Source organism: Schistocerca nitens, chromosome 3 (genome assembly GCF_023898315.1).
Source record: "Schistocerca nitens isolate TAMUIC-IGC-003100 chromosome 3, iqSchNite1.1, whole genome shotgun sequence".
Taxonomy (NCBI): domain Eukaryota; kingdom Metazoa; phylum Arthropoda; class Insecta; order Orthoptera; family Acrididae; genus Schistocerca; species Schistocerca nitens.
In genome coordinates this window covers 489,786,456-489,808,435 of record NC_064616.1, presented here as the reverse complement: position 1 = coordinate 489,808,435, position 21,980 = coordinate 489,786,456, and the positions used below count along the sequence as shown (strand labels likewise).

General features: G+C 44.1%; 1 protein-coding gene across 1 annotated transcript in view; it reads left to right on the top strand.

Moving 5' to 3' along the window:
• Positions 1-21,980, top strand: part of LOC126249291 (neuronal PAS domain-containing protein 4) — a 462,434-nt gene that overhangs the window by 259,757 nt on the left and 180,697 nt on the right. Inside the window, exons 5-6 of the mRNA XM_049950945.1 lie at positions 320-491; positions 7,521-7,626. Coding sequence (XP_049806902.1) covers positions 320-491; positions 7,521-7,626 — 278 coding nt within the window. The remainder of the gene's footprint in view (positions 1-319; positions 492-7,520; positions 7,627-21,980) is intronic.

Below are 21,980 nucleotides of genomic sequence, written 5' to 3'. Positions count from 1 at the left end.
TTTGTGGTCCATATCACAGCTAGCCATTCAAGGAACTCTATCGGTACAGCGGTATGTCGTAGACATCTTGCGTCCTCATATGTTATCTCTTATGAGGCAGTATCCTGCTACCATCTTGCAATAGGACAATGCTCGTTTGACACACTTCTGAATAATGTTGACGTGTTCCCTTCTTTGAAATAAATGCGCATTACCGGTTACGCGCGATTTTTAATTTCACTTGCAGATGTGGAAATGTTGCTACTTAGCAACTGTGAGAGATGTTTTTAATGTGTGACGTTGATGGAATGAGAGAACAGGAAGTGTTGTGATGTTGCAGCGACCGTGAGGCGGCGGTGATGCGCGCGAACGGCTGGTTGTACCACTACTACATGGTGCAGAGCAAGCTGCAGTACGGCCTCGCGCTGGAGGCCCACGCCGCTTCGCGCATGGCGGCCGCAGCCTACTACCACCACGGCGCCCCGCAGCCGCCGCCCGCGCCGGGACCACAGGTAACTTCCTCTACTACTTAATACTCCATAAACACAGTTAAACAATTTTTTTATCAGTATATAACAAATGAACCGACGGGATTAGTTCGATATTTATGAAACTTTGTAGAGATGTTCGTAACATACAGGGTGTAACGGGTATAAGTGGAGATATTGTTATATGTGGCACCTTAATATGTACACACAGTCTTGACACAAACACGTCACAAGCCTTACGACGTGACGTTTTCTGCACGGCCGTACCTCGGCTGCGATGTGAATAACGCCTGGCAGAACAGACTCACCGTTTTGCATCCTCATGTCCACACTTCAACATCTGGCATGTTGCACAGGGGAAAATGAATATTAATGGCCTGCGTGAGCCACATGTACTTGGAGGTACAACCCAGTCTAAAAACATGCGACTTGTAATAGCTGTAATTATTCGTCTGCAAATGACGTAAATACTGACGTAATGTTGCTCAGTAAACTGTCCTCAGTCACCAACCGAAATACCTGCACTTATTCCCAATACAGCCTGTATAACGAGTACTGAATGATTAAACTTGCATACCATCTGGAAATGGTATCCATCCTCAACATAACTATGAGATGAGATCCCGATGGACACAAATATACTCTTGCATTTGTTATGCCGTGGATGTGTGAAGCCTCCGAATGTCATATTCGGGTTATTTCTTACCAGTCCTGGGGCACGCGCTGTATCAACTCATGGCTATTACTGGCTATAGGCTGAAATTAAAGTATATGCCTTTTTATTGTATCCCAACACGCTCTATGGGCGATAAATCGGGGACTCGGTCAAGACAGTCAAGGAACCGTAGAATCCTGAAGGCGTTTGTGGTCTGAACTGTAGTGTGGGATGTTGCAGTATCCTGTCGGCGTATGTCATTTGGCACGCTGGTAATGATAAGTATAACATCAGGGTTTATCATTCTTGCCACATACTGGCAAGCGTTTAGCCTCTCTCCAACAGTGACATAATCAATCATGTTGCCATATTCAGTAGCTCCCCACGCCATGATATTAGGAAGGTTTCGAGAATCGCAAGTTCCTCAGTTTCATCAGGTCGTCAGCAGACATGTTGGCGTCGATATGAATGCTACAAAATGAAGCGAGATTCATCGCTGAACACCACAGAATGCCACTCAATATCCCACTGGACTCTGTCTCTAAGCCATGTGAATGTATGTTTTCTGTGGTGTGGTGTCAGAAGTAAATGACGTATTGGAACTCGATATCTCCACCCAACTTCCAGTCAACTGATTCCGACGGTTCGTGGTGACACCCTACCTGTAAGCTCTGCCCTGATTTCAGCTGTTTCCATCCTAAGTCAGTTGTTGTCGGTCAGTCCAGCAATCCTATAATGCTCTCGTGCTGTAGTACTTCTGAGAGGATCCATGTCTACTCTTCTTACTGACCTGGTGTCCTGAGTGCCTCTCTTCACCACTCGTTCTGTTGTGATCAGATGATGCCGCGTGTCTGTGTGATGTGTCGGCTTGATGCCTCCACGTCCCCTGTGCTAACGATTCGACGTTTCTGAAAGTCCGAAAGCCAGCGGAAAGCTTTAAGTACACGTACACTGGGCACGTTTGGTTCCCATCTCCACCGGAAAAGTTGAAAAAATGTTGGTGTCAGGAAACAGCCGTCACGTGCTCACACAAATGGTGTTTCTCTGTACTTAAAACCAAAACGTAATGAGCACGTTTTAATGGTATGTTGGTATACCTTTGGAACGTAATACAGGAACGATTCGGCGTGTCATGGGTTCAATAAGTCCTTGTTAGGTTTCCGGAGGTATTTGACAACATATGTGTACCCGCAGGTCACGAAATTCCCATACATTGCTCATTTGGTGGTTTGTGGGCGCGGAGCTAGCAACCGATAGCGTCCCAGATCTGTGTAATTGGTATTTGGTGGCCATGACATCAATGTGAGTTCACCCTCATGCTCTGTGAACCACTGTACCACGATTCTGGCTTTGTGACATTAGCAGTTATATTAGCGGAAGATGCGATCGCTGCCGGGGAAGACGTCAAGTATGAGGGAATGCTGGTGGTCCACAGTAATGTTAACGTAGTCCACAGCTGTCATGATGCCTTCGATTACTACCGCAGGTCCCGTGCATACACAGATGAAACTCCCCCATAGTATAATATTGCCTCCACCGACCACGGCATAATAGTCCGCCATATTTTAAACAGCGTCGGTTACTAACTACACCTAGCACTGCTAACTAGTCAGTACATAGTCTCTTAACTGAAAAATTGACAGTATCACTATTTGACCTGCAGGACTTACTACTGAGTAGAGTAATCGTAACTGAACGCCCATCCATAGGTTGCGCTATATGTACTCTAAGACTAAAGAAACGACGCACACGACGAAATTATCCGAATGGGAAGGAAATCAGTAGATGCGATGTACATGTACGAACGAACAAATGATTATAGTTTCACAAAGAAGTAGATGAGTTATTGAAGAAAAAGAGCTTCACAAATTCAGCCTGTCAATAGCGCGTTGGTCCACGTCTGGCCGTTATGCAAACAGTTATTCGGCTTGACAGTGATCGATAGATTTGTTGAGTGTCCTCCGGAGGTTCAAATGGCTCTGAGCACTATGGGACTCAACTGCTGAGGTCATTAGTCCCCTAGAACTTAGAACTAGTTAAACCTAACTAACCTAAGGACATCACAAACATCCATGCCCGAGGCAGGATTCGAACCTGCGACCGTAGCGGTCTTGCGGTTCCAGACTGCAGCGCCTTTAACCGCACGGCCACTTCGGCCGGCTGTCCTCCGGAGGGATATCGAACTGAGCTACTTGGAGGACCCTGCCCATAATGCTCCAAACGTTCTCAGTTGGAGAGAGATCCGACGACCTTGCGTGAAGACAAACAGCAGAAACTCGGGCGATGTGTGGGCGAGCACTATCTTGCTGAAATGTAAGCCTAGGACTGCTTGCCATGACGAGCTAAAAATGGGGCGTAGAATATCGTTATCGTACCGCTGTGCTGTGAGGATGCCGTGGATAACTACAAAATGAGTTATTGTATAAAAAGAAATGACCATCAGTCCAGATTGTCGGGCCATATAGAGGGTGATAGTCAGGTTGGTATCCTACAGCTGTCCGCGGCGTCTCCAGACACATCTTCGCCGGTCATCAGGGCTCAGTTCAAAAAATGGCTCTGAGCACTACGGGACTTGACATCTGAGGTCATCAGTCCCCTAGAGCTTAGAACTACTTAAGGACATCACACACATCCATGCCCGAGGCAGGATTCAAACCTGCGACCGTAGCGGTCGAGCGATTCCAGACTGAAGCGCCTAGAACCGCTCGGCCACTCCGGCTGGCCAGGCTCAGTTCCATGCGGGTCTCTTCACTGAAGCGATTTCTTCTCCAGACAATGAGGTTCCAAGCAGAGGATGTGGCTGGGTGGCTGGAGACGTCTGACTGTCGAAGACCCCAATTACCACCCGCAGATCGTGGTGTGTGGGATGTGGCGTATCGCTGTTGAATGTGGCATCCGAAATAAGTTCGAGAAATCGTTGCGAATTTTAACATCTGATGCTGGTACATTAGTAGCAACTTGTGTGGGCACAGAAAACTCAAACTGAAACCTTACAAAACAATCCCTCTACAAAACAACTTAGATACTGTTTTTTGACGTCAGCACTGCAACGGGCAACTTCAGTCTGTGGTAGCTGCTTTTATGGAGGCAGATGAGCGCGCAGAACTCATCAATAGCTACAAAAAATGGTTCAAATGGCTCTGAACACTATGGGACTTAACTTCTGAGGTCATCAGTCCCCTAGAACTTAGAATTACTGAAACCTAACCAACCTAAGGACATCACACACATCCATGCCCTTGGCAGGATTCGAACCTGCGACCGTAGCGGTCGCACGGTTCCAGACTGTAGCGCCTAGAACCGCTCGGCCACCCCGGCCGGCCAATAGCTACAGCAAGAGCTTCTGCATGATATGAAAATCAGGCGTATGACGTGCAATGACTGCAACACTAATTGCTGTATCGATCTTTTCCCACAAAACATAGCTTCTGATGGGTGTGAGAACAATATACTACAATCTTTTATCAGAGAATGTGAGACTACGTTTATATTATAAAGGAACTATGATACGTATTATAATGAAACAAACCTTGCCTCCCAAATTTTTGTGTGTCGAAGAGACGAGAATATGACAGAAACCACTTAACATTATCCCTTCTGTACAGGAATAATTTTGGGTCAGGTTAATTTTAAAGCTACGCCTTGTAAACTGTAGTTGTGGCTAGTCACCAAGATGATGGCGACAGCAGGGCTTCTCGATTTGAAGAAGGACGGTAGGAGTGTAGGGGTACATTCCTGGGAGGCAGTTGGCGATTATGACCAGAGGAGTAATAGTTACATAACAGGTATGGAGTGTTCCCTCAGAACACGCTGGTAAGACAGTCATACCTTTTCGTAGACATGGCCGTCTAGGGTGACAATAGAAAGTAGTGCCTAACCTGAGAGTCTTATAACTAGAGCCGAGGTGGAGACCTACTTTTGACGGTAATTGTAACGGGATGTCAGGGGTGGTTGAGTGTCAGCCGAGGTTCTCTGCCGAATATCGATGCAGCTGCTCCAGGAGAAGATAGATCGTAGATACAAGTACTTCTTTATTACTGTTTGATTACAAATATTGAGTAACCGAAATTAATGATGATTATGTGGGTGGATAGAAATGAGAGTATCTCAAGAGCAGGGAAGATCCCAAATTAGGCTAATTCACTATGATATATTCTGCATTCCAGATTTACAAAGCAACAGAAAACGATTATCAAGCACTGAAATCGGGAGGAAAGATTACACTAGTGTTTAATGAGAAATTCACGTGTTATCAAGCATCAGATCAATTAACGTTTAAACTGGGTGTTGTGTGCTGTCCTTAGGTTAGTTAAGTTTAAGTAGTTCTAAGTTATAGGGGACTGATGACCATAGATGTTGAGTCCCATAGTGATCAGAGCCATTTTTTTAATTAACGTTTACAAAAATGTAAGCAGTGAAGCACTTGTAAGGTAGAGATGAGCGAGAGAGAGAAGTGCTAGCAATGAGGAAGACCAATGGCGCACTATAGCTCATTACCTAGCTTGTAGGCCTCAACATCTCATCGTGCTGTGCTGACGGCGGGTGCCGGATGTCCACGATGTCTTCTGTGATCAAGATGGTCACTACGTGTTGACTGCTCCAGGACACCAACTAAAGAGAGGCGTAGAGACCGTGCTGCGTCTTATTTAAAAACATGGCCCAAGTAAGAAAGCAGCAGACTTGGGTCTGTAACAGAGCCTGGAGCCAAGAAAAGCGCACCAGGAAACAGACATCGACCGCCACCAGACGATGCCCCTACCTCCTCAAGAAACTTCCACGAGTTGACCGAGTACTGCATTGCCGTAGCCCATTCGATCATTGCCTGTGTTCCAGAACACACGAATTAAATTAGTTACGCAAAGTCAGCTGGGAGCAGCCACGCTTAAACCCCTCTCGGACTCCGAGGAATTGGTTGATAAAAAGAGATAGAGAAGATCCAACGGAGAGCAGCGCGCTTCGTTACAGGATCATTTAGTAATCGAGAAAGCGTTACGGAGATGATAGATAAACTCCAGTGGAAGACTCTGCAAGAGAGACGCTCAGTAGCTCGGTACGGGCTTTTGTTGAAGTTTCGAGAATATTCCTTCACCGAGGAGTCAAGCAGTATATTGCTCCCTCCTACGTATATCTCGCGAAGAGACCATGAGGATAAAATCAGAGATTAGAGCCCACACAGACGCATACCGACAATCTTTCTTTCCACGAACAATACGAGACTCGAATAGAAGGGAGAACTGGTAGAGGTACTCAAAGTAACCTCCGCCACACACTGTCAGGTGGCTTGCGGAGTATGGATGTAGATTTAGACAAGCCATCGTCGGTCGAGCAGTTGGGCAATTGTTTTTGTTCATACGAACTATCCTATCATAATACTGTATAGGAATTATGTCACCCGTATACGAACTAACACATTCGGGCTTTTTCTTCTTTTTTGGTACTGCTAGTACTACTACTATTACTACTACTATTTTCCTTCTTCTTCTTCTTCTTCTTCTTCTTCCTCTTCCTACTCCACCTCCTTCTCCTCCTCCTCGGTTAAAACATACACTACCTGGCACGAAGTCCGAGTAACGGCCTGTCTACGAGGGTTTTGGTTCCTGCGGAATGCCAGACACGTTGTGAGGATCGGTGAGATCGTACGTAAAACACCCTGTAAAATTTGGGATAAAATCCGTACATGGGTACGAGGCATGTGAAAGTAACAGTGACCGTAGATGAGTGGGTAACACTGAGTACAAATAAGACTACGAACAACGGTAATCGCTTCCAGCATAGTGGCGATCGTAGAACGGCGGATTTTGATCGTATTCATGGCCCTACACGGCAAGCACCCTTAGTTGGTTGTGTGGTGGGAACTGCTAGAGCCTAGTATCCGACGAGCTGTAAATCATATATTAGAAATTCTTTTACAAAATTTGGGAGCGTATTCGATTGAAATGTGAGGGTAGCGTCCTAAATATAACTTTTCTTACACGTGACTGTGATGATCCTCGGCAGAATTTAACGTTGTTGGTGATAATAAAAGAAAAGGTACTGGTGGAACTCCTGGTACCATTCGAGGAATGGGTCACCATCAACACTATTGCATGCCCCCACTACATGAAACAATGTGGAGTGGTTTGAAATGTAACTCAAGACATTGATAAATTGTTTGGTGATCAGGAAGTTCACGCCATTATATTTTCTCCCATTGTCAGACAAATGCTTGTAGTGTAAATTTTTCCGTTGCCAGGATTCTACATGGCTAGCAACTGATACTAGAGGCGTCACACAAGGGCGTGCAACGAGACTGCTAAGGAGGCTGCTTGATTAATTCCGAGGAGCTATTCGTTTAGAGCCGTTGGCGAGACCATAGGGTAAAAATTTCTCTGTTGTCGGTCCTTCATTCTACATCATAGCCAGAGACAGCGTTCACGACGATCAACACGAGTAGTGTTGAAGTGGAATACGTGTTGCTGTTGCTTGCCAAAGACTCTGGCGCTCGATGCAAGGGCAACGAGTACGGTTAGTCAAACGTTGTCGCCGGCCGAAACGTTTCGACTAGCGATACCAGCCGCATGTTACCAAATTAAATTTCACCCATTTATTTATGAAATGAAGACACAGTCTGACCTGTTGAGCCTCATTATATTTCCGAGAATGTCTCCATCCGCCTCTTCCATGCAGTGCGCGGAGAACAACTGCTCTTTCTTTCTTTCTCTGTCTCTATCTCTCTTTCTCTCTCTCTGTCCTCCCTCTCTCCCCCCTCCTCTCTCCTTCTTTCTCTTTCTCTTTCCTCCCGCCTTTCAGCTGTACAGCCGGACAGTAAACTTCACTCATAACAGACCAAGGTACTAGACATGGACATAACAAGATTAAGGTTTAACGTCCAGGCGACGACGAGGTCACTGGAAACGGACGGAGCTCCGAATTTATGAAGTAACAGTACCGACAAGACAGAAGAGCATCTGGAGTCACATAAATGAGAATAACTGTTAACACATTAACAAAGGCTAAATCATTTAGAAGGAGCACTAATTCATTCAGAAAACAACTTATTTTCTCGTCACTGATATTTTTAACAAGCGAGATTTTAGAGAGTGGTCCTACGATAGAATTTATCTACAGTAGTAATGGAACATTTTGTGCATTAATTGTCTGATAGGCAATTACGATTCGAGTCTATCTACCTTTAAATGATTCGTTTTTCACGTACTGGGCAGCAGCGCTTTTTCTTATGAAACTTTCCGGTATTGATTGTATAGTAGAAGAAATCTCTGCTACCTTTAAGTATTCTGCTAGGTACATATTTTTATAGATATTCAGCGGCTATTTGCTAGAAATTGGTCCAGAGACCTCTACATGTTAATTGTTTTAATTGAGGAACTCTTATTCTTGTCTGAGAAGTGAGGCAGTCTACTCCTCATAAAATTTACTGTGCATGGTGAAGTTTCTGCTTGTTTATGTCGTTCCTTGCGTCTTAGTGAGATTCTTGCTACAGCTAATTCACAATTGCTGTTCGCAGTCTCTATACGAATGCCATTAAAAAAAGCCAGGATTGTTTGTTGCCAATTAACATACACACAGTTTAGTGTTGAGATTTATCAGAAGTATCTATTACGGGTAAGTTTGTTTGCAACGAAGTTCTTCATGCAGCAGGACACGGTGTTTTACTAAGAGAGTATCTTCAATCCGGTGCGTAGGAGGGAAATTGCCTCAATGCCCTCTGTGATTTTGCCTGACTAAAATACCGATTCTGGACTGTACAGCCTTCGAACGGAAACATTTCGATCGCCCCTTATATTATGTAGTGTCCGACAGATACGGTACATGTGGATGTTAAATCTTGCTTTAAATATTTCACATTCTGCCTCAGTCCATCCTGTGTGAATTTAAGTGTATCGCTTACTCTTACGAATAACCCACCTCCCGTCCATCTTCAATAAGCACTTAGGTAGGTGAGTCCCAACTATCTCACTGCTGTCATTGTCTACTTCTAGCCACATTTCGCCACGCGTGTTATTAGACTAGCTGATTTTAAGATGTTTCACACTCTGCCACATTTTTCCTACAGCACATTCATCATGATAGACGGGGATCTAAAACACTCTGTTTTCTCTAGTAAGGAATCTTCTGGGCGTATCTCCGAACTGCAGTAACTCACATTTCAGCTATTGCTTCGTTTGTTAGATAAGCGCCAGAAAAATCCTTAGTAAAAACAGCGTCGGAATACTGCTCACTATAGAGATAAATGTACTGTAGTAGACTGAGCGTTTCTATAACCACAGAAAAGTTTGTGAAGAACATCTGTTTTCAGTCCCTCGCGCAGTATCAGACAAGATCCTCGCCATCTCGAGTCACTGATTGGGTATTATCCTGAGACAAGGGTCCCAGGTTGGTGGTATCAAATCACATACATGATTTGCTGACAGAAGCAATCAAATGGGGCCCTTGTACCTATGTAAGCCATCGATAACTGGGTACTGTTTCTATCGTCGAAACATCTCTGATGTATTGTTAATTGCTACCAATCTGCAGGACAGAGGTCGCTTAACCACTTTCAGGTGACAGTTAACGACCAAGAGATAGCCGGTTACTGTAGTGATAGTGATAGAAGTATTTCATGGAGTATGAGCATAAGATACTAACGTTAAGCTCGCAGTGTTGTTGGTGCTATTCGAATGGAGTAGGTAATGTGTCGGCACCTGGTTCCACAGTCTCTCATTATTGCATCTGCATTCGCAAGAGCTCAATTGCATCATTAGAGAGAGGAGTGTAGCAAGGCATAGCAGATCACTTGTCCTATAACTTTGCCCAACTTGAACTATATCAGATTTAAACTACACTTAAGTAAATTAATTTACTAGATCGTTGGTCGTACTAGAGTTAAGCTATTTCTTTTCAGGAGAGGCCAATAAGTGTCGTAATGTTAGCATAACATTAACATCAAACGTAGAGGAATGCCACATTAAGATCGAACGTGGAGTAAGGATAACTATTCCAGATCTTCGATTTTAGGAGTTTCTCCTTTTTCCCTTCACTGAATATGTACTTAATTTGGTATGCTGAAACAAGACTTGTGGAAGAAAGGTTGTTGATTTAGATCATGCTGTTACATACACCCTACTCTTCCTTGCAATTAAGGTGTCTGTGGTTTAAAATTGATATCCCCGATAAAAGTGCGTAACGAGAAGAGCTATCTACAGTAGCATGTGTCACTGTTGTTATCAGTCCTTCTGACAGTATTATAACAGCGCTGTTACACCAAGGCATCGGAGAGAGTTTATGAGAGTCATGTAGTAGATGTACCATTCATCCTTCACAACGACAAGGTTTAGAAATGATTTACATCCCGAGTAGCACAGTGAAGTCATGAACGGGTCACACGCCACGTGCATCTTAGGGTAGCCTACTTCTGACCCCCTGACATCTTTAACATATTTGAACACACTATTGCTAAAACAACGACATAGCACTGTCAAGACGTTTAGTGAACAAATTTCCTGAAAATCATGTAAACAATCTATTCCTAAAAGAACGACATAGAACTGTCAAGAAGTTTAGTGAGCAAATTTCCTGAAAATCATTGCAGAAGGTTTACTGAACAAGATAAGGCTACATCACAAAACATTTAGCACCCAGCCAGCCGCGGTGGCCGTGCGGTTCTAGGCGCTTCAGTCCGGAACCGCGACACTGCTACGGTCGCAGGTTCGAATCCTGCCTCGGGCATGGATGTGTGTGATGTCCTTAGGTTAGTTAGGTTAAAGTAGTTCTAAGTTCTATGGGACTGATGACCTCAGCTGTTAAGTCCCATAGTGCTCAGAGCCATTTGAACCATTTAGCACCCAACAGTGCCAAAAATATGCAATTCGAAAAACTCAGAAACCGACATTACGCGTTCTGCACAATATAGTTAATTTGACAGTCACACTATTAATGTGGTTGTGAGGAAGTGGAGAATCGTCATTGGTGATGTCAATCAGACTGCAGATGATCGCTCAAAGATGTAGAAAGCACATTCCATGGAATTAAAACTTATATCTCTCTCTGGGCAGACCATACGATGGATGTCATAGTGTATACAAAAAACTAACCACCAGAACCACTCAAAGCGGACAGATACACGGTCCAGCCACATTAATGTGACCACCACCTCTGTTCGATATCAACGTGCAATAACCACTCACAGACGGCAGGTGGCAGCGCTAGCAGGGAGGGGTGGAGGGGGGGGGGGGGTGTCATACAAACCTTGTCGGAGGAACGCGGAAGACAGTGCAGTCGTTGTCATAATGCGGAAACAGAATGATTCATCTGACGTCCAGAAGGGCATGATCATTGACTTTCGGACCAAGGATAGAAGCATTTCCGAACCGGCTAAGTCTGTGAGCTGTTTGCCTGCCGCCGTCATTAAAGTATAAAGCGCGATCCTAAATGAAGCTATCCAAAACGGGCGCCGAAACAACCATGGTGCACCACAGTCCATAGATGACAAGGGTGAACGACGGCTGTGGAGATGCGTACTGGCGAATAGACTTGCAACTGTCGAGCAACAGACCATCCAGACCAACCAAGGGGCTACAAACAGTGTCTCCTTAACTACCGTTCACCCAATATTGCTGAAGGCGCCTGATTCGTGCACCCGTGCTGACTGCTGTTCATCGGCGACGAATGCTGGAATTTGCAAGCCCATACCGGAACTAGAGTGGCCTTTTCAGATGAATAACATTTTATGCTCCATAAGGCAGATGACCGTCGCCATGTACGGTGTGAAACGTCTGAAAGCAAGCACTCTGCAACAATCGTCGCAAGTGTCCAGGCCGGTGGATAGAGCGTCATGGTCTGGGGAATGTTTTCGTGGCATTCTGTGGATAATTTCGTCATTCTGGGAGGCACAGTAGTTCAACGCAAATCAGTATCTATCCTTGGGGACCATGTTCTGCCCTGCGTGCAGTTTGCTTTTCCTCGGCACTATGGCGTCCACCACCACGACAGTGCAGTACCAGAATGAGTTTAGTGCACCGCCTTGGCCAGCAAACTCCCCAGATCTAATCTCAATCGAGAATCTGTGAGACCACCTCTACTGGGTTGTATGCGCCACGGATCCTCAACCGAGACACCTTGCACAGCTGACCTCGGCAATGGAGTTGGCATGGTTCCACATCCCTAACGGTACCTTCCAGAACATTATTGATTCTCTTCCTGCGCGTCGAGCAACCGACCGCGCTGCGAAAGGTGGTTATTCTGGCTTTTGACATGTGGTCACATTAATGTGACTCGACGGTTTATTATCGTCCATGAAGAAGAAGAACTTCTCACTGACTGCATCTCTGGAAGACGCATACAGCTGTTAACAGCAGTCCACTGACCTACAGCAAAGATGTGGAACACCATAAGTAATAAAAAGTCATGCCAACTGACACAGGGACCCAACCATCACGACTCTGGTTTCTTCATACCATAGTCCTGTGGCTACACCGACTTCCTCTAATCATTCTGAAAACTGAAGTGGAATCCTCCTGTGAAGAACACTTTAGATTAAACAAGCCTGCAGCTGTACTTCTTAACGTCAGGCATCCAGACCAAGGCTCTGAGCCCCTGGAACACGGTCTGTCGAGATACTACAATTCTTGATGTAGTTGTAACCTTTACAAATGAAAGTCTGCCAGGGTTCGTAGGATTTCATCGTCCATGTAAAGCAAGATGTCGCCCCTTTTGTAAACTGATTAATGTCGGTAATTCGTTGTTGCTGCCTATGACGAAAATATCCTGTATCTAAGAACAATTGTCAAACACTTGAAAATAAGTTTCATGTTACATTCTACGCTTATGAGACTGCAGTCTCTGTTGAACCTACTTCAAGACGTTCCAAAATTCTGTGGTTTTAGCTATGAATCGCGTACGCCTTCAAAGCAAAGAACTCTGCTTCTCTAGAGAGACAGCACAATTACGATTCATCAATAAATGCTGACAGTCATTTAAGTGATTGCTCCTCTTTCCTGTTACTCACTTTTCCTCCTTTCCACTTTTGGCCACTGGTGTCTGGTGTGGTTGAGAAGTAGCTAACAGACAGCCAACTGAATACTGGCACATTATGTGGGCACTAGAAACCTAGACGGAGGGCAGAGTGGAGTCTCTCGTGGTGAAGATGGGTGTGCCTGAACAGGTGCTGTATCTTTTGATGACAAAGCTACACTTGCACTGTGACAATGGCCCATGGTGATGAGGGAGCGATTATGTAGATGGGGAGTTCCTGGTGGGTGTGGCTGCCAAAGTTGTGTGTCCCTTGGTGAGGAGGCTACGCTTGCGAAGGTAGAATGTTGCTTAGCTTGGTGAGGAGACAGGGCTTATGCAGATGGAGAATGCTATGGTGAGGAGGGTGTGCTTACGCAGGTGGTGTCGCCGTACCAGCAGCCAGTGCAGCACCAGCCGCCGCCGCAGCAGCACGAGGCAGGGGTGGCGCCGCCGCATCCGCACGCCGCCTACCTGCACCACCATCACCACCACCATCACCACCACCACCACCTGTCAGCCGATACCAGGGGTGAGCCAGCGTGCTGCGTACCACATACGTATCCTCATCCATCCTCCTACCATGTGGCCTAACTATGCTGATTTCATTGTTGAAAACACGTTAAACTCCGAACCTCCTGCTCCACTAGCTCCCTTCTCTACTTGTGTCCATTTCGTTTCTTCTTGGCGTTTGCTCGTACCGAATATTATTTTGCTCGTCCGTTCAGTTTCTTCCCTTGCCGCTATATGCAGGTCACTAACTGCGCGAGGTTCAATAAACATCCTTTCCTCACTCGTTGCCGAGTGTGGACATGCTACTGTAGTACGCGCTTCAGCAGACATTGTCAGAACAAAATTGTAATATAGGCTGTACCAGGTGCCAGACAAATAATGGTTGACACTTCGTGAGGCTCTTACCATTACCGGAGCAGAAGCATGCTAAAGTAGCCCAAAACCCTTTTATTTAGAAATAATAGCCTTTCATCATTTACAACACGGAGTTGACATGCATAGTGTCGGACTAAAATGTGTGGTTTATTTTTGAAAGTAGTGACAATATTCACAGATGGACAGTTACCATTGTAAACAACTGATACGTCTTGCCTGTTGACGACGATTCATCCTCCACTGCTGGGTCATCACCTGCAATGGAAGACGAATATTCGAGAACGATAACCACAGGCGCTGCCGAAAAAAAAAAAAAAAAAAACTCTAAATAGTGGTCGACTGATGATCCAAAGAGGAGCGTCAACAGGCAACACGTCAAGAAGTGGCCACAGTAGCTTCAAAAGTTTTATAAAATATTTTACGTATGGAGTTTTCTTCTGTATGGTAAAAAAAAGTTTGGCCCAGAGAAAGGCTTAACTGGACCAACTGACACATTTTGATACGTGGGAGTGTCGAAGACTGAAAAAGAGAGCGATTCGACGTACTGAGAAATAAAAGAAGTGCTAAGATAAGTGACTAGAACGCATACAGTTGCTGACAGTAATAAAAAAAGGTACAAAATCTTGATCGGACAAATACCAAAGTGCTATGGGATTACAAGAAAAATGGTTCAAATGGCTTTGAGCACTATGCGACTTAACTTCTGAGGTCATCAGTCGCCTAGAACTTAGAACTAATTAAACCTAGCTAACCTAAGGACAGCACACACATCCATGCCCGATGCAGGATTCGAACCTACGACCTTAGCGGTCGCTCGGTTCCAGACTGTAGCACCCAGAACCGCACGGCCACTCCGGACGGCGCTATGGGATTACAAAAGCAATTTAAAAAAGTAGGACTCACCTCCTGTGTTGTCTGGAACAACGTTGCAAAGGCAGCGAACTGAAAAAGGAAACTATCTTCCCAGGGAATGGATACCGTAAGCTACTGTTCACAGAGGTTGATGAAGCAAACTGGCGACAACTATACAAACTGCTATTTACAAGTATGAAATGCTCAGGCTAAGCAAGCATTGTAGCTTCATAAACTACAGATTGTTTTCTCTAGTGTACTAATAGCTCAGAAAACTTAACTGTTTTCGCTGAGAACTTCCCACGCATCTCGCAATCTTATCCTCTCCCGCTGTTTGTACATCATACGCACCCTAGTTCCAAAATCGAAAAGAAACACTCATTTATAATTAATAAAGCACCACTCCTAACACTGGTTTGTGGTATTACCTGATTACTATACGGTAGGTGCGTCAGTTATATGCACAGTCGTATATCTCAACTGAAATAACACCACCATTGGCACCACCACTAGTAACATCAACAATGAATGAAGGATAGAACTTAAATGCACATATAAGATTTTTATGTAAAAACCGATGGAAACAGAGGGATAAAAATTTGTTTCCTGTGCAATATTTACCCCTTGGCCATGAAGAGAGATTGCTGTCCGATCAGTAACACAAGGTTTGTCCTGGAAGTGTCCTTAGAACCATGAACAGAAGCAAACGTAGTCGCCTGAAAACATTTGCTGGAACAAGCAGTACAGCAGTTGTTAGGTTTCGGCTCACAAAGTGTCCAGCTTTACTGCTGTTGTGACGTAAAAGTCTTTGTCGTCTGTGATAGAATCCGTTTGCGAAAATCTTACACAGGGAATCATGGTTAAACACGTCCCACCAGACAATGTGTTGTGCGTTGAGCCGTATGTGAGGGAGCGTTGAGAATCAACATATCACCAGTATTGGTCATCCCGCGCCTCTTGTTCTCAGTGGTTGCTACCGAACGAGATGACCAGGGATTAAAGAAATGGTCTCGCATTTGATAGGAACGAGGTTCAAATCGCTGTCCGATTATCGATTTTAATTTTTCTTTCGTTTCTTTAAAGGCGAATGCCCAGATTGGGTCCCTCGAAAAGTACTGCGCTGACTGCCAATCCTATCTTTGTTCTGTCCAAGTTTGTGCTTCGTTTCTAGTCTACTCGTTGACGGTTGATATTGATTCTTAATCTTCCTTCATTAGCATAATTGACGTAAAGTCCCAGTATCATAACTGTAACCATTCCTACAGCGAAACATGTGGGATACAATAGCTGATCAGCTTCAACGTGTCCTAGAAAATACCACTGGAGTGTCATTGCTGAACGAGAGGTATTCGAAAAACGATCGAGAGAGGATTGTCGACGATCATCTACAATGAGAATCAACCGTTGCATCTCGCAGAATCGTGTCTAAATAAGTATGAGAATTCTACTCTCCTGTAAGAAGCCTCACAAACTTCAACAGGTTGCAAAATGTCAATGTAAACTATTCGAAATCGTTTTCGTAATTACGGCCGCATAAAGGCCTGCACATTTCTACACCTCTCACGTGCATACTCTCTTCTGCAGTGCTTTTATACACCATGTGATCAAAAGTATCCGAACACCCCCCAAAAACTTACGTTTTTCATATTAGGTGCATTGCCCTGTCACCTATTGCCAGCTACTCCATATCAGCGACCTCAGTAATCATTAGACATCGTGAGAGAGCAGAATGGGGCGCTCCGCGGAAGTCATGAGCTTCGAACATGGTCAGGTGATTAAGTGTCACTTGTGTCATACGTCTGTACACAAGATTTCCACACTCCTAAACATCCCTAGGTTCACTGTTTCCGATGACTGACAGAGACCGCCGACAATTGAAGAGGATCGTAATGAGTAATAGGCAGACATCTATCCAGGCTATCACACAGGAAATCCAACCTGCTGTATGATACACTTCTAGTACTATGACAGTCAGGCGGGAGGTGAGAAAACTCGGATTTAATGGTCGTGCGATTTTTTATAAGTCACACATCACGCCGGTAAATGCTAATCGACGCCTCGCTTGGTGTAAGTATCGTAATAATTGGACGATTGAAGAGTGGAAAAAAGGTTGGTGGAGTGACAATCACGGTACACAATGTGGCGATCGGATAGCATGGTGTGGATATGGCGAATGCCCGGTGAACATCATCTGCCAACGTGTGTAGTGCCAACAGTAAAATTCGGAGGCGGTGGTGTTATGGTGTGGTCGTGTTTTTCATGGAGGGAACTTGCACCCCTTGTTGTTTTGCGTTACACTATCACAGCACAGGTCTACGTTGATGTTTTAAGCACCATCTTGCTTTCCACTGCTGAAGAGCAATTGAGGGATGTCGACTGCATCTTCCAAAACGATCGAGCACCTATTCATAATGCACGGCCTGTGGCAGAGTGGTTACACGACAATAACATCCCTGTAATGGACTGGCCTGCACAGAGTCCTGGCCTGAATCCTATAGAACACCACTGTGATGTTTTGGAACGGCGACTTCTTGCCAGGCCTCAGGGACCGACATCGATACCTCTCCTCAGTCCAGTACTCAGCGAAGAATGGGCTGCCATTCCCCAAGAAACCTTCCAGCACCTGACTGAACGTATGCCTGCGAGAGTGGAAGCTGTCATCAAGGTTAAGGGTAGGCCAACACCATAATGAATTTCAGCATTACCGATGGAGGGTGCCACGAATTTGTGATTTTCAGCCAGGTGTCCGGATACTTTTGATCACATAGTGTATTTAGGCCCTGTGGAAAATTTGGTTTCTGGATAGATTTCTAATTTTTACTATCCGACCTTCTCTCATCATCACCGGAATCATTTTTTAAAATTTTTCCTTTTAATTAGGGAGAGAATGCAGTTAAACTTAATATAAAGCTCATAACCAAAGACAAAGAACCCGTTAGTGTCCGATTACAAGATAAGAAGTGAATAACTAGTCCACGTGACATACATCGCCAGATAAAAAAGTGAAATTAAGACATGGTCGGGTGTCAGTGTAACTTCGTAGAAGTGGACACCATCGGCGGGTATCTAAATGATTAACGTTGCAGTTCTCTGTGACAGGTAGAGTGGCAACCAGAGTGCGTCAGTATTGTTCGTGTTGTGTTGTTACCAGGCCTGCTTGCGTATATAAGCCTAGTGAACAGTCACGTGTTGAGTGATCACTGTGGGGGGCCACGGAGATTTCGTGTAGTCGTGTGAGACAAGGTTATCAGCACCTTAGGGCCCTCATTACGGATCTCCATTTGTTTGGTTGTTATAACCGTCCTGTATCCGGATATGTGTGGTACTCAGATGTGACAGTGGTCCGATGTTGGACCGAATCGTGACGTGAAGGCAGACATGCTCGTCGCCAAGATTCTGGGCAACCGTGTCTCTCCTTGTAACATTCATTGCTGTTCATTTTTGGAACACAGCCTACGACCAGCTTAGAGACAGAAGTGATGACACTTTCTGCAGGACCTGACCATTATTTTGTAGGACAATGGTCACGCACGTACAGTGCAAGCTGTTACTGATTTGTTTGACTGCTGGGGCTGCTAAGTGCTATACCACCTACTGCACTCCCCTGACTTAAGCCCTCATAAGTTCAACTCGATTTCGAAACTGAAGGAAACACTTCACGGCATTCGCTTCAGAACTGCTACTAATTCGTCCGGCAATAAGACCGCGCCGCTCGAACTGTCAACACAACTGGCACTGCTAAGAGTATCCTGCGACTTCCACATCACTGACAACGGGTTATACACAATGCTGCTGACTACTTTGAAGGTCAGCAAAACTTTGAAACACGTATCCATTTTGTACGAGCTGTAAATAAATAGTTGCCACTATTAAAGTTCCAACCCTCGCAATAAATGTGTGACAGTCAGTGTGAAAACTAGTTGTAATTTTATAATTATTATAACGCCCTTGTATTCCCTAATTTGATATGAAACATTTGTCTAGTAACCCTCTGCGAACATGGGTAGATAAATAAAATAAAATGAAATAATAAAGAATCGGGTTTCGAACACAGGGCGCAAAAGTGCGAAGGTGCGTCGCTATCTTTTGTGCCTCCGCTTCGGTTCAGCTTACTGAGTGCTAAGAAACATATAAATTATGGCGAAAGTTTTGAGCGTCGTTTTCTCAGAAACGGTCGAGTAGCTGCGGATAATATAAGACACGTGTTTGCTTATTTTGACCTCTCTTCCACTTGGCGAAGTTGCTGGGAAATCAGGTGATGGTACTTGACGTGTTCTTCGCATTAGATAATTTTTTTTCTGGCAATCTCTCCTCATTTGGGATTTACAATAGCTTTTGTAGTACCCTCGATACTGCTTCCCATAATCACTATCAGCATTTCAGAAGTAAAGTAGTTGCGAGCTGATCTTAGTCCCCAGGACGTGTCCAACTTTATTCTACGTGAAGAACAAACGAATGAAACGTAGGAACTTGTGGCGATTATCGATCGGTGAGCACCCACTAGATTAACCTTCGGCAGCAATTTCTAGCCTTTGTTTCTGATTTTAGCCATCAAGACATCGAATACGATCGGCTCTCTCGTTTGTCGTTGTCTGGCGGTCATATTTAAAGGTGAGCGGTGCCTTAAATCAGGCCGTGCTTGGCTTTGTAATTACCGGTGTGCTGACACCGACGCGAGATGCAACGTCTCATCAAAGCGGTGCCGTCCCCTGCTCTCTCTCTTGGGTTTTAGCGGACACGCTCCACGAAACACGCTCTTTTATTTGCCGTTCAAACGACGTTACCGATATGGCCGCCCACGATAGATCGCCGTTGATGGCGTTTGAGATATATTTAACGAACGGAACGTCTTTCAAGGGTTCCCATCCCGAAAGTAGATTAGCGGTAGTTGGCTTTCTTGTGGTGCGCGGTCTCCTCCCTCTGCAACGAGCCGGGTGTCGTGAAGATGGGTGCGGGGGCGATATCCAGGTCATTAGCGACTGCCTTCAAATTATTCAGAAACGCGCTGAGCTCTGACCCTGCTGTACCGTTTGGTGCAGTCTTGGAATGCTCACAGGGCACGAGATACGAATCTAATAAAGGCTTTTTCTCAGCCTAGCTGTTATGAAAATTGTGTTTTATGCGGCTCTTAATGTCAGCGTTCCGAGGGGCCTGAATACCCAAGATATGACTACAGTGCATTCATTTTATGTTGCTTAACCGCTAAAAACGCGTAGTTTTGTAGCAGTCCCAATTCAATTAGCCAGAAGGTGATATTGAGCAAATTTTACTTAATTCACAACGTGCAACCGGAACTCAGAGTTTAATACCAAAAAGCAAAAATATTAGCAGAACTTCAAAGACTTTTTCGTTTATTAGTATATTATATATATCGTACGTTACGTGTTTTCTAGGTCTTTCACAGTGCTTCGTGAAAGGAGTCACAGGTTTTCAGCTTCCAGACATCGTATAAGTACTTCACTGACCGAGGTAATGAAGGAGAAATTCATTTAAAGAACAACACTCATTATTTCATAAAATTTCATCAGAATTCCGTATGAAATATTTTTCTGGTTACACCACTGGATATACTTTGTTCCAAGCAAAATGGAAGTACAGCGTTTACCGTATAATTTTCTTAGTACTGTAACTGTAATGGTAAAACTTTAAGGGCGAATATCTACACTCCCTTAATCTGGTGTCGAAACCACTGAAGGAATAAATCCTTAAATTCTCCTCCAAGTTTTATGAACAGGCAGCTTATTGAAAACATGGAATTATTTACAACCTCGCTTTTTCGCATAAGCAGTATGAATTCTAATACGAAATAATCTTTCTACGCAGAAAGAAAGTTTTTTAACAGGAACTACGACCATGTAAGATCTATAATGAAAGCAAAATATTTCATAAGCGTTTTTTTACTAGCTGTGCACAATGTATAAGCCACTGTTGATGGCTGCACATTTCAGAACGTAGATAACCGTTCACAATAATTTCCATTAACCATTATAGGTATCTACGCATCTTCAAATAGCGTGTGGGAGAATGTTTTATGATCAATGCTGCTCTGCTTTTAGCAACTTTAGTGGAAGATTATGGCGGACAGATCTTGAGTTAAATTAATGTGACGTATAAATACAGTTAAAACCTTCCTGAACATAATTTGTACAAATTAGTTTCTGACACCTACGCCTCTCTCAGATTCAGAGATCAACGAATCACATGTATTTGAAAATATAAAATTCTTTTATTTGAATAAGCCATCCGTATACGTGACATTAATTTTAACATGACTTTATTAGGAACAGAAGCAACTTCACTGAACGAAATACACTGAGAAATTTGATTAAAGGTACATAATAGACTAATTACTATGCCGACTTTGCTTGAATCATTGTGAAGTTAAAAAAGGGAAATAAACTAAAGTTTGAAAAATTATTATCTTATTTACGAGAAAATTCTTATAATGTACACCGATATCTGGTATACAAATCACATGGAGATATGATGAACTTTTGTTTTATTTAATGTTAATATTCATTTCGGCTCCAGAACTCGTTTCACACCACACATTTCATTTATTCTCAGTAATTGGTTTGAAACGATGTCGTGAACAGATTCAGGCAATCCGGCACACGCAGTAAAACCCTGTACTCGCGTAACGTATAATAATTTTGAACTAACAAAAGGAGACTTCACCATTGTGAAGCACCCGGCAGTATACCTAATTAAATAGACTGAAATGGCCTTCTCCTTCTTGCATTTTGTTTCGTGGATCTGCAGGCAGTGACATAAATGCTACTATACATCACGCCTTGGAACAGAAATAAAGGTGAATCTAGTCCTCACTACACCTTACCGTACACGGTACAATGAGCTTTACCCACAGGGTAGACGATGTACGTGTACGCTAGATTATTTTTGTCGTTTTTATGGGGCCTTTATTTGTTGTGACTGTGCTATGAGTATCTTACTGGTGTGTGCCATCACTGCCAACAATAAAATTAATACACTGCACCGCTCAGAAAGATCAAAATTAACACCATATCCCAGTCGACGAATAGAGGGTATCAGAAACGAACGTAAATATTAACTCATAGAGACACCACTGAGTTCCCGCTTTTTCATCTTCAAAACTATTGTAACTAAGC